Here is a 16326-nt window from a genome sequence, read left to right as displayed (position 1 = left end):
TATATCATCTTCTTCTTCTTTCGGCTTCTCCCATTAGGGGTCGCCACAGCAGATCATCTGCCTCCATACCCCTCGTCCTCTACATCTGCCTCTTTTAAACCAACTACCTGCATTTCTCGCCTCACCACATCCATAAACCTCCTCCTTGGTCTTCCTCTTTTTCTCCTTCCTGGTGGCTCCATCCTCAGCATTCTCCTACTGATATACCCCATGTCACTCCTCTGCACATGTTCAAACCACCTCAATCCCTCCCTCACCTTGTCTCCAAAATGTCCTACATGCGCTGTCCCTCTAATAAACTCATTTCTAATCCTGTCCATCGTCATCACTCCCAACAAAAACCTTAACATCTTCAGCTCTGCTACGTCCAGCTCTATCTCTTGTCTTTTACACAAAGCCCCATACAACATCGCAGGTCTCACCACAGTCCTATGAACTTTCCCTTTCACTCTTGCAGATACCCTACTATCACAAATCACTTCTGCCACTTTTCTCCACCCACTTCACCCTGCCTACATTCTTTTCTTCACTTCTCTAACACACTCTCCATTTTACTTTGCACTGTTGACCCCAGGTACCTAAACTCTTTCACCTTCTCCACCTCTTCTCCATGCAATCGCAACACTCCACTGCCCTCCCTCTCATTCACACACACATGTACTCTGTCTTACTCCTACTGACTTTCATTCCCCCTACTCTCACCACAAATAACAATGTCATCCGCAAAAATCATAGCCCATAGAGACTCCTGTCTGACCTCATCCGTCAACCTGTCCATCAACACTGCAAACAGTCAAGGGCTCAGAGCTGATCCTTGATGCAGTCCAACCACCACCACACTGTCCTCATACATGTCCTGCACCACCCTCACATACGTCTCTAAAACACCTGACTTCCTCATATAACACCACAACTCCTCTCTCGGCACCCTGTCGTACACTTTCTCTAAATCCACAAACACACAATGCACCTCCTTCTGACCTTCTCTATACTTCTCCATCAACATTTTCAAAGCAAATATTGCATCTGTAGTGCTCTTCCTCAGCAATAAACCATACTGTTGCTTACAGATGGTCACTTCCTCTCTCAGCCTGGCTTCCACTACTCTTTCCCATAACTTCATTCTGTGACTGATCAACTTAATTCCCCTGTAGTTACTGCAGGTCTGCACATCTTCCTTATTCTCAAAGATCGGTACCAGCACACTCCTACTCCTTCCTCAGGCATATTCTCACCTTCCAAAATCTAGTTAAACAATCTTGTTAAAAACTCCACTGCCATCTCTCCTAAACATCTCCATGTTTCTACCAGTATGTCATCTGGTCCAAACGACTTTCCACTCTACAAATCCTTTTCTCCTTCCTCAGTGTCCAACTTCTCCTACAGCTCTTCCTATGCCTTTTCCTTGGCTTTTGCCACATCCCTCTTTACCTGGTGCTGCATCTCCTTGTACTCCTGCCTACATTTCTCATCACCCTGTCGATCCCAATTCTGTTTTGCCAACCTTTGCAAAAATCTACCACCATCTGCCCTTCCACATTCCTCTCCTTACAGCCATACCTACCCATTACCTCCTTATCACCTCTGTTCCCTTCACCTACATGTCCATTGAAATCTGCCTCAATTAGTAATCTTTCATTCCTAAGTACCCCTTCTACCACTTAATCTAACTCACTCCAGAATTTATATATATATATATATATATATATATATATATATATATATATATATATATATATATATATATATATATATATATATATATATTTATTTATTTATTTATTTATTCATTTATATATATATATATATATATATATATATATATATATATATATATTCATTTATATATATATATATATATATATATATATATATATATATATATATATATATATATATATATATATATATATATATATTTATTTATTTATTCATTTATATATATATATATATATAAACTCAAACATTTTTTACTTTTGAAAGAATTAGAATTCTACTGTATGTAAATCTCTTGAATGAAAAGCAACACAAGAAATTTAAATATTCTGTTTCTAATTCTGTTCTTTTCTTTTTTCCAATTATATATATAGATTTATATACAATTTTGTGATAAACAATATCTCTCCATGACTACTGTATTTATGTATATAATTTATTAAGCATCACAGAAAAAAAAACATTTTTAAACTAAAACCTGGGAATTATATATAAAATCTGGTGGTATTTAAAAATAATTATACTGATTTCACCTTATATTTTTATTCAGTACACGATTTTATATATACACACATTTTATATATACCATAATGAATAAATATTTTAAAATACCACCAGATTCTTTTATTTTGACAAATAAAAGTTGAAGTGCGTCTTTGTTTCGTTATGGTGTGGTGACTTGGTAGCTCATGGATCAAATCGGCTGTTTGGTAAAGATGGAATGTTTCTAATGTATATATCTTTATAAATATTTAATATATAAACATTGCATTGATCTCGGTGTCTGTGGGGTTGGAGATTGCAGATCTGTGAGTTGACCTGCGTCATTTAGGTCATGTGATGTTTATTATAAGATCCACGGGGGTTAATAATTGGACTCTTTTTGGGATCATTTATAATACTAGGCTAATTATAATCTATATAATGATTTAAAAAGTGTATAACTCAGTATGGCTTATTTGAACTTGAATGTTTTCATTGCAGGAATAAAGGGGATCAGTCATGGTGGTCAGTGCACGACAGATTGGGACTGCAGCTCCAGTCCTCCTGCTGATTGTGCTCGTGTGTGAGGCGATGCGCTTTGCACACGCGGATAAGGTGAACAGCGAACTGTTTTGCTTTTCTGTCCTTCCTATAGGGCTTTCACATTATACTCTAATCCACTAAACTACACTGTCGTGAAGGTATAAATAAGCTAACAGCGCTTCCAAATAGATTTCTTACAAGTGTGGTAAAGGGGATTATTGTGGACTGCTGTGTCACACACAACCAGAATCAGTCTATAGGCAATGTACTGTACACTTTATAGCCAAAGTTTTAGAGACACCTGATCATGTTGACAATTTTTACTGTATATATGTTCTTTTCAAACTGACATAATATTGGAAGCACACCATTGTCTAAAATTTCTAGTCTTCTTCTTTCGGCTTCTCTTATTAGTGGCCGCCAAAGCGGATCATCTTCCTCCATACCCCTCGTTTTCTACATCTGCCTCTTTCAAACCAACTACCTGCACGTCTTTCCTCACTACATCCATAAACCACCTCCTTGGCCTTCCTCTTTTGCTCCTTCATGGTGGCTCCATCCTAAGCATTCTTCTACCGATATACCCCATTTCCCTCCTCTGCACACGTCCAAACTATCTCAATCTCGCCTCCCTCACCTTGTCTCCAAAACGTCCTACATGCTCTGTCCCTCTAATAAACTCATTTCTAATCCTGTCCGGCCTCGTCACTCCCAATGAAAATCTCAACATCTTCAGCTCTGCTACCTCCAGCTCCACCTCCTGTCTTTTACTCAATGCCACTGTCTCTAAACCATACAACATCGCAGGTCTCACCACATTCCTATAAACTTTCCCTTTCACTCTTGCAGTTACAAATCACTCAGGGCTCAGAGCCAATCTTTGAAGCAATCCCACCTCCACCTTGAAACAATCTGTTGTTCCTACTGCACACTTCCCTGCTGTCAGACTCTCCTCATACATTGTCCTATCTAGTATTCCTTGTTTGCTGTAAAATGTAAATTTTCTTTGACTGGAACTAAAAAAGCTCATCCTTTTAAAGAATCAGAATGGTCCTGAGCAGTGGTGGTACAGCGTTAAGGCTCTGGGTTACTAATCATTATATTAGGTGTTTAAGCCTCAGCACTGCAAAGCTGCCACCTTGAGCAAGGTGTTTAACCCTATCTGGTCCAGGGGTGCTGACCATGTCCGACCTTGCACTCTGACAAAGTCAAGATTTGCAAACATTAGAATTTCCCTCTTGGGTTTAGTAAAGTACCATTAAAAAAAAATAAAAGTAACTTTGGGATGAATGGGAACGCTGACTCCATCAGGGCCTCCAAAGCTGACCCTGGTAATACTCTTGTTTCCCCATAGCCACACTCCAAAATCCAGAAGAATGTCCAGGGGCTGGTCCACATGGCTTGTGTGCCAATTATTTGGATCATTCCAGCTTTCAATATTGTTATGCTGTGGTGTGATTTGATGAAGGCAGATGGAGATAAGGAAGGCTATCGAGTGATAGGCTGCTGTGTGTATTTTTTAGGTGCTGAAATATTTTATGAAATGGAGCAAAAAACTGCCAAGATGACAATTTGGTTGAGCTGTTGTACAATCCTCAATATAACCACTTCTGTGACCATAACTGAACTCTGCATACATGCTTGAGGATGGCCAATTTTACAACAAATTTTAATTTGTAGTTATTTTCCCCCAAAATTAATCTAAATTTAGATACCAAATGGGGGGGTGGGGGGTATAAGTACATCCTTCCCATTTCCACAGTCAGAAAAAGAGTAAATGGAAATGCACATTATTATTTAATCATCAGGAAGTGTTACAAGCTTTGTAAAATCATATCTTTTAGCTATTTGGCCAAGAAGAAAGAGTCTCTGCCATGACCTCAGAGAAGAGTTTTAAAACAGTAAAAAAAAAAAAAAAAAAAAAAAAAAAGTTACGTTTTAAGAAATATTCCCCTGTATATTTGCCTAATGTTCTATTTATGTAACTGTTGCAGAGTATTGAAGATGTGCGTTGCAAATGCATTTGCCCTCCATACCGAAACCTCAGTGGCCATGTCTACAACAGGAACTTCACCCAAAAGGACTGGTGTGTTTTGTGTTATTCAGTCTGCACTACTAAAACTTTTTTTTATACATCAAAGTAAAATGAGCAAATGCTAATTTGTGTGCTTGAATCCTTTTTGAATTTTATTGACCTGAATATTGTTTATGTACATATATTATTATTTTGCCTTATAGTACCGGTATTAATGAGTAAAACTGTAGTAATCTCACCACTGTTAAATCTGACCCATTTAAGTTCTCACATAAAGTATGTAGCTGTCTTTTGTCCACCAGATTTTGTTTATAAAAACAGCACACTGCCATTCGTGTATTGAACACCCATGCCAATACATACTACATACACCTCTATAAAAGAAACAAATGCATGGATCTTGTAACCTGTTGAACATATTTGATTTTCTCACCATTGTAGCATTTAAAGTAGCTGTGTATAAGGAAAAATCTGTATATGTTTAAGCAAAGAAAAAAAAAATCCCTATTAGTTTTGATGCCCTGTTTTATGAATTACATACTGAAAACTTGATTCATCATTCTGGGTGCTCAGATTTATACTATTTTAATGACTAATGCCCATTATATTTAAAAGTCTTAATTGAACACTTGATTCAGTTCGTTAAACCAGCAAGTGATGTGTAACAGGTTTATACTAAGAACACAGGTTTCTGATTTTGTGGCATATTTATGAGTATGATTTGTGTATTTACAGTAACTGTCTGCATGTAGTGGAGCCCATGCCAGTGCCTGGTCATGATGTGGAGGCATATTGTCTGCTCTGTGAGTGCAAGTATGAAGAGCGAAGCAGCAATACCATCAAGGTATTCTTTAGCACATAATATGAACTCAAATGTGTCTTGATATATTTTTAATATGAAGAAGAATTTACAGAGTGGAATAATTTAATGGTGAGAGGTTGAGGTGCTTCTCTGCTAAATGTTTTTATAATTTGCTGTATCCATCCATCTATCCATTCACCCATCCATCCATCACTCCATGTAGCCATCAATTTGTGTGAATTTAGAAAAAGTATTACAGTGGAACCCCGTTGTACGAGCATAATTCGTTCTTGAAAATTGCTCGTAGGTCCATTTGCTCGTATGTTCGAACTAATTTTCCCCATAGGAATAAATGTAAAAGTGATTTAATCCGTTCCGAGATCTCATTCGATCGCTTATTTCTGCACCTAAAAGTATTTGTAGCCTATTTTTAAAAACAAATACACCGCTGGTCCAGGTCCCAGGTCCCCTGGTGGTCTAGTGGTTAGGATGCGGTGCTCTCACCGCTGCGGCCAGGGTTCGATCCCGGGTCAGGGAACTAACCCCAGCCACTCTTAGTGCTGGTCCCAAGCCCATGTAAATGGGGAGGGTTGCGTTAAGAAGGGCATCCAGAGTAAAAACATGTGCCAAATCAAACATGCTGTGATCCGCTGTGGCGACCCCTAATAGGAGAAGCCGAAATAAAGTTTTTATAACTATGCCCCAGACACAGTACAAAACACAGGGCTACTTAATGATAAAAGTAAATTTGAAGTACAATAAGAAGTAGCAATTTGCCTTTCATAATTTTATTGAACTACTGAATGTGGGTTGGTTTATTTTGGTTGAATTGGTTCGGTTTAAAATGTGGGTTTTACATGGTCCCTTCTGGTAGGCTATTTTGGTTTCTAATATAAACTTTTTTCGGGGGCAGTTTTGGTAATTTATCGAAACTAAATTAGTTTATGGATTTGTTGCATTATAGACAAAATCATTGGCCATGGAATCAAAACCGATTATGAAGCTGGAAAGCAGCGCAACTTCTAGTAAAAGTCAGCTTCTTTAAACAATAATGAATGTCAACATTTCAAACTTTAATAACAAAAAGCATGCAACGAATGGACATTTGCTGTAGAATCCAGGAACAGGGTGTTTACATTAACCTCAAATCAGGAATAGTGTCTCAAATGTATTTGTATCGGTTTAGAACACATCCAGTTTATTCGGAATATTCTAATCATATTTGGTTACTTCCTTACATTTCAGGTAACCATAATCATCTACTTGTCTGTGGTTGGTGCTCTTCTACTGTACATGCTGTTCTTGCTTTTGGTGGAGCCTTTGATACGCAGACGTGATTCCTATAGACAACCACTACAGAACGAGGATGACTCTGAGGTATAAACGTTAGCAGCAGGTCGATAGCTCATCCTGCTCGTCTCGTCATTCAGCTGAGTCAGTTTATATTCAAAGTTATATGTCTACAAATAAGTACTCATAGGTCAGCAGTGAGCTAGTTTATGAGGCTGGGTAAATCTGACTGGATATCCAGGTAAAGTGATACCTTGCACTTCTGCTACAAGAACATGGAATAGGAACTATAAGTTTTGGACCTACTATATGATGTTACTTTCATGTACTCTTATGTGAATTTTCAGTTTCATAAATACTGAATGTGTTCTGTCTGGCTCTATAGGATGTGTGGGCTCCAGGTCGAGGGAACACTGTGCTGGAGCGAGTGGAAGGGGCTCAGCAACGCTGGAAGAAACAGGTTCAAGAGCAGCGTAAGACTGTGTTCGATCGCCACAAGTTGCTTAGCTAAATTCTCAGTTACGGTGATACTTAGAAAAGCCAGCTGACTTTCCTAAATTTCGTGATGTATTTACTGAACTCATTTTACTAACAATGGGACCACATTTGGCTCATGTTATCAGTGAGGCTTTTTTTTTTGTTTTTTTGTTTTTTTTTGCATAGTATTCTGTTCGCTATTGGAAGCTCAGTTAAAATGAATGTGCTTTAAATTGAATTACACTGAATTTATTAGGATTGTTATATGACAGAGAATTCCTAATAATAGCTTCCCTGCTAAAAGTTATATTCTATATTGCGAATTTTGTGAAAAAGGAAGAGTTAAGGTAAATCAACATAAAATTCATGTTCATGTTACATGCATATGCCTTTTGCACACTGTTTTATCTTCAGTAGAAAACGTTTTCTTCAATTAGGAACTTTGTGAGTAAGATATGAGTGGCTTTGATTCTGGGATTTGCACTGATTTCCATTCCTAATGTCATGTACTTGGCAGACTAAATTCCAGACCAAATATATGCTGATTGCTCTGATTGTTGTTAATATATAAGCTCTGATTGTTGTTAATATATAAGATGTTTAGCATTTGACTGCTTAAGGTGTATTATAGATCTAATGCAGATTTTGGATTTCAATTAAGATCTCTGGTTTTTGTTTGGATCATATGTCTAATAACTGAAATGGCATGTTTTAACAGAGATTCTTCTGCTCAGTTACTGTACTTGGCTCTATTGGCACGACTGGCAATATTTATTATTTTTACATTTATTTTTTGCGTCAACTTTGTAGTTAATTCTTTTTCACTTTATTGGGTACATCTCATCTATCTAAAAACATCATAAGCATAATATTTATTTACTGTATGCTTTCTGTTGGGTATACAGTTGAATTGCTGATGTTATGTTTAATTTCTCCGCTTTATCTAAAAGCTTTGAAAATAAAATTTTCCAGTTAGAAAAGGTTTAGAAATTACTTCCATTTTTGAAAAGCTGAACCTATTACTGATCCATTAAAAACAATGCAATATAGAATTAATCCTTAATGAAGATTATAGTGTCAAAGTAGGTCATTTCACTTCTGTCTCTGATATACTCTTACCAATGCTTTGGTTCTATAAGGATGAAATTAATTGTGCTCGATGAGTAATTATGTTGGTATGTACCCAGTAAAATGCTTGTGGAGTGTAGGTGCAAGGGAGTTGCAACAATTAAACATGCAACTAAGTGTATGTCACACTTCTATTTCAGAAAACATCTTTCCATGTGTTGTATTGTCGCACAGAGAAATAAAAATAAACAAAGTCTTTCAAAGGTGCACCAGGGTGTATTATTTCTTTTGCTGCATATAATCTATTGTATTGTGAATCCAGTGTTACAATAAAGATGTACTCTATAATACAATATACAATGGATTTGTCTTTAATAAATGTTTAATGACCTCATAAAATAAAAAAGGTTATTGCTAAACCTTATGAACTTATTGAATGAACTTATTGTGTCAGAAAATGTATTCCCCAATTTTAACTTTTAACATTTAACTTTTACCATGTTAAATAACATTTAATGCCATCTTGCTGTCACATTATGGTACGTATTTTTTTCTTTTTCTCATTCATTCTATCTAATTTTTTTATTATTTTTTTATTTAGATCTTTCTCAGTTTGTGTGTATGTATGTGTCCCTCTGTTCTCCAGAGTATCTTGGCTTTCATCTCTCATAGTCCTGCCTGGGCAGCTGAAGCTGCCTAACTCCTGTTTCCTTCGGTCCTGTGTCCCCACCCATAAAGCATGCTCCCACCACCCTCTTTCTCAACCCCAAGCATGGACAGTCAACACTTTTCTATATATAAACCTGACACAGGCCAACTGCACCCAAATGCTCTGCGCTTCTCTAATTTCTCCTTGCTTGGTGTACTTTTCCAAGCAGGGGCCAGGGCCAAGGAGTGAGAAGAGGCCTTGACAGAGCGAGAGGGAGAGCTCGAACAGGACAGAGGGTTGAGGAGGTGGAGGAATCGTGAAGGTCTCACATGGCCATCTAAGAGACCAAAGGATTATAAAGTTGGGGTTTTTGAAACTGGCTGTTTGACTTCTAGGTATTTTATTTTGGATTCCAAAATGGATTCAGGCGGAGTGCCAGCCCTGGCCTCGTTCATCATGAACGAAGAGGAGCTGAAGAGGAAGCAGCGGGAGAAGCTGAAGAAACTGCAGGCCACTGGAGGAAACCCCCGGCCGGCACGCTCGCTCTTCTTCTTTACTCTCAAAAACCCCATCCGCAAGAGTTGCATTAACATTGTGGAGTGGAAGTATCCTTCAATAACACACGCTCATTCATACCTTGCGTTTTCATGAGGTGGTGAGATGGACCTTAGTTGTGCTTGGCAGTTTAATGATGGAAGAAACATACAGATTGTGAGCTTATCACTAATACCAGGAATAAATAAAATAGCTAGAGAATTAGTGATTTATCTGATGTGGATCTGTGGCAGATTTTGTTGTCAGTACCCACAAGGATGAGCACAGGTGGGGAAGTATTGAAATCCAATAATAGCTGAGGTGATTGTGTTAAGCTTTTGTTATTGACTCCCTCATTGTTAAATATCATCCCTGGTCTTTGCACTACCTAAGGTGTTAAGTTCTATATAGTAGAGGACTGTTGAATTCAATGAATAAAGCCAATAAATTGTGTTAAATGTTCAGCTAATTAATTTGTAGATATGTTCAAGGTGAGATCTAAAACACTGGTAGTGTATCATATTGTTCACCAGCTAATATAAAATGTAATCAAATTATTGTGTTCATTTAAAAATGGCCACACTGAAAAAATCAAGATGCTATTTACAAATTCTATTATTGATAATGTATTATAGATAGTAGCATATTTGATGCATACAGTAGATGAATTTGAGACATTCTTAATGACTAATAAGTACATTTAAATGGTTTGACAATATTTCTGGTGCATGCAGCTGTTGTGTGAGATCACTTTGGCTGGACATGATGCTGACCTGGCAGGGAAATTCTGAGGTGCTGCAGTCTACTGGCAGGAATGTGCATGCAAACACACACACACACACACACACACACACACACACACACACACACACACACACACGCGCGCGCGCGCGCGCTCTCTCTCTCTCTCTCTCTCTCTCTCTCTCTCTCTCTCTCTCTCTCTCTCTCTCTCTCTCTCTCTCTCTCTCCTCTCTCTCTCTCTCTCTCAGAAATTCACACTGACCACTGTATGGTGGCTTAAATAACTGTTTTGTTAAAAGAGTTTCAAGGGTTGAAGCTTATCCATTTAAATAGTTGTTAACAATCTAATAATAAGTCTGCTGCTATGACAAACTATTTAAGGAAATATTGAAGCTGTTTTAAGAAGTACTCTGCCTTCAACTAATAGTGGTTCAATTTGAACTTGACCTGGACGTGGGGCCTTCCTTAATATTGCCCTGACCTTTTAGTTTGAAATAATTGTAGATTTCTGTCTCCATTATTAAATTAAAAAGAGCTCATGATCAAATGGCCAACAAGCGAGATACTAATTATGAATTAACTACAAAAGACAAAAGCACATTTGATATTTACCTAAAATGCACTGAAATGGCTTCAGCAAAGACAAGTTTGCTGTTCAAATATAATTTTGTTTGTTTTGCAGTGTGCTAAAAGGTTTAATTAATGATTAATTTATTGAGGTCGCTTATAATTCTAGTTAGAATTTAGAGAAGCAAAAGTTTCCAAACCTTCTTTTCTTGGTTATCTACATCTGTGAAATGTTGCATAATGACTATGAGCAAAAAAGTAAATTCTACATTAAAGTAAACTTTAATGTCGATTCTTCACAAGTCATGCATATTCAAGACCTTGTTACAAAGGCACCTGGTGTCAAGTGTATCCAGGTTTCATTCCATTAGTTCAGTGCTTGTTCTGCCATATTGTATTTGTTTTACCAAGTCCAGTATCTTCCTGAACAGTCTGCATCAGACCCTTTGAGATAATCATTCTACTCACTATCTTTGCTAACTGTGTGGCCCTGGCTGTGTTTCTCCCAATGCCAGAGGAAGACACCAACAACACCAACACTACCTTGGTGAGTAACAGCTCCAGATATAAGCAAAATTACCAGAGGCTCAAAACACTTAGCAGTATTTAACTGAGGTAATGTAAGCTGAAATATTACCTTACTGTTGTAAATACCTATGTATATCTATGTATCTAACATGCTATTCGTAAAGATTCATATTGACAAACATTGCAAACAATAATTTATTATATTGTTGTATTGTTTCTGTGTTTAAATAAAAAAAAAAACCTTGTCCTTCAAAGTCCTTCAGATACGATTTGCAAAGTACATAAGATTTTGCTCAACTGATTAAGCTAAATGCTTAACTCATGGCTATAAATAAAGTGTATTAACTTGAAATCGATGCTTTTTTGTTTCATAGCACCTGTTTAACTGGTGCTGTAGACTGAATATATAAGACCTCTGTTTTTGAAGATCATGGTTCATAGTTGCTGGGCTACAGCTAATCTGTTCTGCTGCATAATTTTTTATGTGCTTGGTTGAATCTGCTGAAATACACCAGCTGACTCTCCCTGCACTTGTGGAACTCAGGGTTTCCATTTAGTCATAAATAAAAATAAAAAAACCTTTAGAAATGTTCTTTACTTTTAATAATATAACTTCTATCAATAATCTACTATAATTAATAGTGATACAGGCATTATTCACCTCATGCAAGTGTTTAACACAATTGCTTCTGTGATCCAACTAAACTGCATGTGAGTCTGTAAAATATTTTGACTTTGAAATTAAAGCTTGATGACTGGAGTTGGTACTGGTTTTCATCCTGGACTTTATATTTAGACCCACGGTCAGGACTAGTAGTGATCAAGAAGCAAGCAATCCACAGGAATGAGTGTGAGGTTTAAAGATACATACATACTGTATATAACACCTAGAGGTGTATTTTAAAACTATGTTTCAAACTTGTGTGAAGTTTGTTGCTCATATTACCATTTTAGAATGTCTAGTTGTTACAAAAAAGCCTTTTCCTCTTCAGAGCCTTTTTCAGAGTATGTTAACTCTTTCATACGTAGCATCAATACTTGAAGGCAATTCGTAAGTAATTCGAAAGTAAAATATAAGCTGAAAATTTTATAGACTCTGGATTTATGCCCCTGAAATTAACTCTATCATACAAGTTCTGTGCAAGGAATGTACACCAAAAATATTGTTATTTTATGTAAAAAACTTTGTCAAAATCTGAATGTTGTCATTTTTTATTTAGAACCATGATGAAAGACTTTGTTTGGTTTCAGGTATAAAGGTTTATTCTTTTAGTTTACACATGATGCTTGTTAATATGTGCTATGTACAAAATTCTTAATTTATATGATAAACGTTGAATAACAAAAAAGGATTAATGCACAAAAATGTTAATGGTAAAAGGAATAAAACTCATAATTAGCTAAATTCAATACTTCACTCAAGCAAATTTTAAATATCTGCGTCAGAGCCACACAGTATGCCCAGTCATATTCTCAGATTTCTAATAGTGTGTTACTTAATAGAGTGTTGTAGTTCAGATGACTCTAATGTGTGTCATGATTTCTACAGTTACTGTCTATTTACCCGTGGCTGTGACATTAACTTGTAGCTCCACCATTCCTCAGATGTGCATCATGAAACACAAGCTGAGAGCTGTGTGTTACAGCCTCTGCCCAAATCAGCTCTCTAAACAGATGTTGCTTGGTCAGATTTCTGTAGCAAAGGTTCTGAATTTTCTGAGAGTCTGATAATTTGATTATATTTAGTTTTTAACAATCGATACCTCATTAGCTAATTACTGTACATTGGGACATTTGTGCTTGTATAAGACTGCTGATCTGAGTATTTTGAGTAGTTGAATTTTAAATGGAAGATTTATAGTCAAGGATTGACCTACCTAACAGTTCAACAGAAGAAAATAAAGTTGATCTCTTCCTGAAAAATCTAATGTATATAATGCTGTTTTAGCATAGTTAAATGAAAGAGGTACCTGCATAAGCTTTATATAAAGTAAATGAAAGAGGAATTGATTGGAAATCAATCCTCCCATGCAATTGTTTGCAAATTACAAAAGTGTAGAAGATCATTAGTGAATTAATGAAACATTAGTTTTCAAATTGGCAAAGTTTAAACAAAACAGTCACTATATGATTAGTGTTACTGGTTTATGAGCATAAACAGGTGCTGTATGGACACTTTACAAAGCCCTGTTCTTTGAGCATTTCCCATGTCTTTACCATAGTGATGCAACAACAGAAAACAACATACCGTCTGTACCTACTCTGTACTCCAATTATTTGTATCTGCTTTTTTATTTAAAGTAAAAGTGGGCATGGCTCAAACCAGACCATGTTTTTTCTTTTAGATAAACACTTTGACTATGTCCCAAACATGCTGTTCAATGAACTACATATGTGCATGAGACTGGTTTTATTCCCATTCCAAATAATGATGTTATATTTGTTTGTAGCTGCCCATTATATTTTTACAGCAAATGTAGTTGGTTTTATTTCCTAAAACAAATTTGTATTCCTGATTTTAGACCCTAAACAAGGCAGCTACTAAAGACTGATGCATGTTCATCTTCAGATAAATCAATAATTTATTGTCCTGCAAGCTTTATTTTAACATTTTAATGCACTGGAGTGAAAGTGAATCATCTGATTTCTTGTAATAAAACACAAAAAAGCAGTGCATCTCATATTCATATCTGTATTGCTATTATTTGTTCACTCCCTATAGTACATTTATATTTGTTTATAACTAAAACATATTTTCTTTTCAAGTACTGAATGGATTTATTTCAGTACTGTAGGTACCTTAGATGTGTTAATCAAAATGGATATTCTCTAACAAGGTTGTATGTTGTTCTGCAGGAGAGCCTGGAGTATGTCTTTTTATTTATTTTCACTCTGGAGTGCTTCTTGAAAATAATAGCGTATGGGTTATTATTTCATGAAGGCGCATATTTACGGAACTGTTGGAACATACTCGACTTTGTCATCGTGTTCATGGGGTAAGACAAATCTGTGCACTGATCTCGTATCAATGCCTTTAAAACCAAATACTAAATCCAAATACTATAAATGACATGTTGTTCTGTATATGTTATTTTCAGTATTAATTTGCATGTGCTGATTTTTTAGAAAGTAATTCTTAATTAGTGTGTAATCATTAGTATAATTTTTTTATATTGACTTTTTGTTATATTTTCACTAATATATAACTGCTGTTATATTGTTTTACTGTTTCTGATATCTTGTTGCAATTTTTCTAATAACTATGATTTCTATTCTCCTTTTTAGGCTCTTCACCCTGGCAGTTGATACCATCAATGCAATAGCTGGAGTCCCCACGGAGAAAGGAGGAGGGTTCGATATGAAAGCTCTTCGAGCCTTTCGAGTCCTCCGACCACTTCGTCTTGTCTCTGGAGTTCCCAGTAAGTTTTTCCTGCATTACCATGCTGCTCTATTGTATACCAAACATGGAGTAATTTGTTTCAACCTGTTACTCCTCCACAGGTTTGCAGGTGGTTATGAACTCTGTTTTGAAAGCTATGTTGCCTCTTTTCCACGTCGCTCTGCTTGTCTTCTTCTTGGTCACCCTTTATGCTATAATGGGTCTGGAGCTGTTTAAATGCAAGATGCACAAGACTTGTTACTATGAAGGCAAAGGTAGGGCCAAGTTTAATCTACTGCTGTCTTCTGTTGCTTTGATTTGATCAATTACCAACTACGAAGGCTTTATATGTATGTGAAAACCTTTTAATATTTCATAGTATTTTATAGTGCATTAATAAGGCATTATATTTTTTGTTACAGTTATTTGGCATTGCAGTTTATAGTAATGGATATAGTGCATTTATAAACTGGTAGCAGAAGTCAATATGTGTGCATTTATTTATTAAAACAACTCTCAAAGAAATTCAGACCCTGTTTTTACAAATGATATTGTGCAGGAAATTAAAAACTCAAAACATCATGGCATCTCCCTATTATGCAATACACTAATGATGGTTCAATTTCTTTGGTAGTTATGCTATAGTATAGCGATGTGTTATAAGCATTACTTATACTGTTAGTACTCTTGGCTGATAAGCTACTGACCCATTACCAGGATGCTTTTATTGAGAGAGACTTTTGTACTTTGCTCTGAATAAAGTTGTGTGCCAAATGCCATCAAAGCTAGAATGCAAATACAGTTATACAATTTATTTTAATATATAATGTACATAATACATAGTGAATGCATTATAGCATGGTATGAATTAATTTGTAAATTATTATACATATAACCTTTCCTGTGTAGTATGTTACTATTCTGATAATAGGGATATTTTCTCATAATGAATTAATACTATACTACTACTACTATAATACTACTATAATTTTGTCTTGCATCACAGACATTATTGCCTTAAGGGAAAATGAACTGGCATCACCTTGTGCCCAGGCTGGAAACGGCCGGCGCTGCACCATAAATGGCACAGAATGTAGGTCTGGATGGCCAGGACCCAATTGGGGCATCACCCATTTTGATAATTTTGGCTTTGCCATGCTCACAGTGTTCCAGTGTATAACAATGGAGAGCTGGACTAATGTGCTCTACTGGGTAAGAAACACTTGCCATATGTGCATTTACACTAATTAAAAAAATTAAATAAAATAAAATAAAACACAACAAAAAAACTGGCTAATTTGTGTCTTCAGAATAATTAAAAGTTATTCTTATGTAATGTTCTAAAAGTAAAGCACAGCTTTTGTTGTCATTTTAGGTTAATGATGCTATTGGGAATGAATGGCCATGGGTCTACTTTGTGTCACTGATATTGCTTGGCTCTTTTTTTGTCCTCAACCTGGTTCTTGGCGTCCTCAGTGGGTAAGTCATAAACCTCTTTGTTTGTTAGAAACATG

General features: G+C 36.2%; 2 protein-coding genes across 3 annotated transcripts in view; both read left to right on the top strand.

The window, feature by feature from the left end:
- The first annotated feature begins 2338 nt into the window (after nt 1-2338).
- tmem9 (transmembrane protein 9) lies at nt 2339-8833 on the top strand. Of its 2 annotated transcripts, none has more exons than XM_083553889.1 (6): nt 2339-2426; nt 2701-2814; nt 4737-4828; nt 5513-5621; nt 6825-6956; nt 7255-8833. In XM_083553889.1, exons 2-6 carry the CDS (start codon nt 2719-2721, stop codon nt 7378-7380), a joined length of 555 nt encoding a protein of 184 aa, XP_083410015.1. In that variant the 5' UTR covers nt 2339-2426; nt 2701-2718; the 3' UTR covers nt 7381-8833. The 2 variants fall into 2 exon arrangements, with proteins under 2 accessions (XP_083410015.1, XP_083410016.1); XM_083553890.1 differs by having other exon boundaries at nt 2373-2448.
- Nucleotides 8834-9177: 344 nt separating this feature from the next.
- Nucleotides 9178-16326, top strand: part of cacna1sb (calcium channel, voltage-dependent, L type, alpha 1S subunit, b) — a 23408-nt gene continuing 16259 nt past the window's right edge. Inside the window, exons 1-7 of the mRNA XM_083553859.1 lie at nt 9178-9668; nt 11347-11452; nt 14290-14429; nt 14719-14852; nt 14935-15087; nt 15819-16024; nt 16188-16291. Coding sequence (XP_083409985.1) covers nt 9481-9668; nt 11347-11452; nt 14290-14429; nt 14719-14852; nt 14935-15087; nt 15819-16024; nt 16188-16291 — 1031 coding nt within the window. The 5' untranslated portion in view covers nt 9178-9480. The remainder of the gene's footprint in view (nt 9669-11346; nt 11453-14289; nt 14430-14718; nt 14853-14934; nt 15088-15818; nt 16025-16187; nt 16292-16326) is intronic.

The sequence above is a fragment of the Silurus aristotelis genome (genome assembly GCF_946808225.1).
Source record: "Silurus aristotelis genome assembly, chromosome: 11".
NCBI lineage: Eukaryota > Metazoa > Chordata > Actinopteri > Siluriformes > Siluridae > Silurus > Silurus aristotelis.
The sequence above is the reverse complement of the archived record's forward strand: the minus strand, read 5'-3'. Positions and strand labels throughout refer to the sequence as shown.

Bases quoted from the DNA above. Each gene is read 5' to 3' on its own strand.
- tmem9 (XM_083553889.1), top strand. From the start codon at position 2,719: ATGGTGGTCAGTGCACGACAGATTGGGACTGCAGCTCCAGTCCTCCTG. The intron at 4,829-5,512 runs GTGTGTTTTGTG...GTGTATTTACAG, and splicing joins AACTTCACCCAAAAGGACTG to TAACTGTCTGCATGTAGTGG. The intron at 5,622-6,824 runs GTATTCTTTAGC...CTTACATTTCAG, and splicing joins GAAGCAGCAATACCATCAAG to GTAACCATAATCATCTACTT.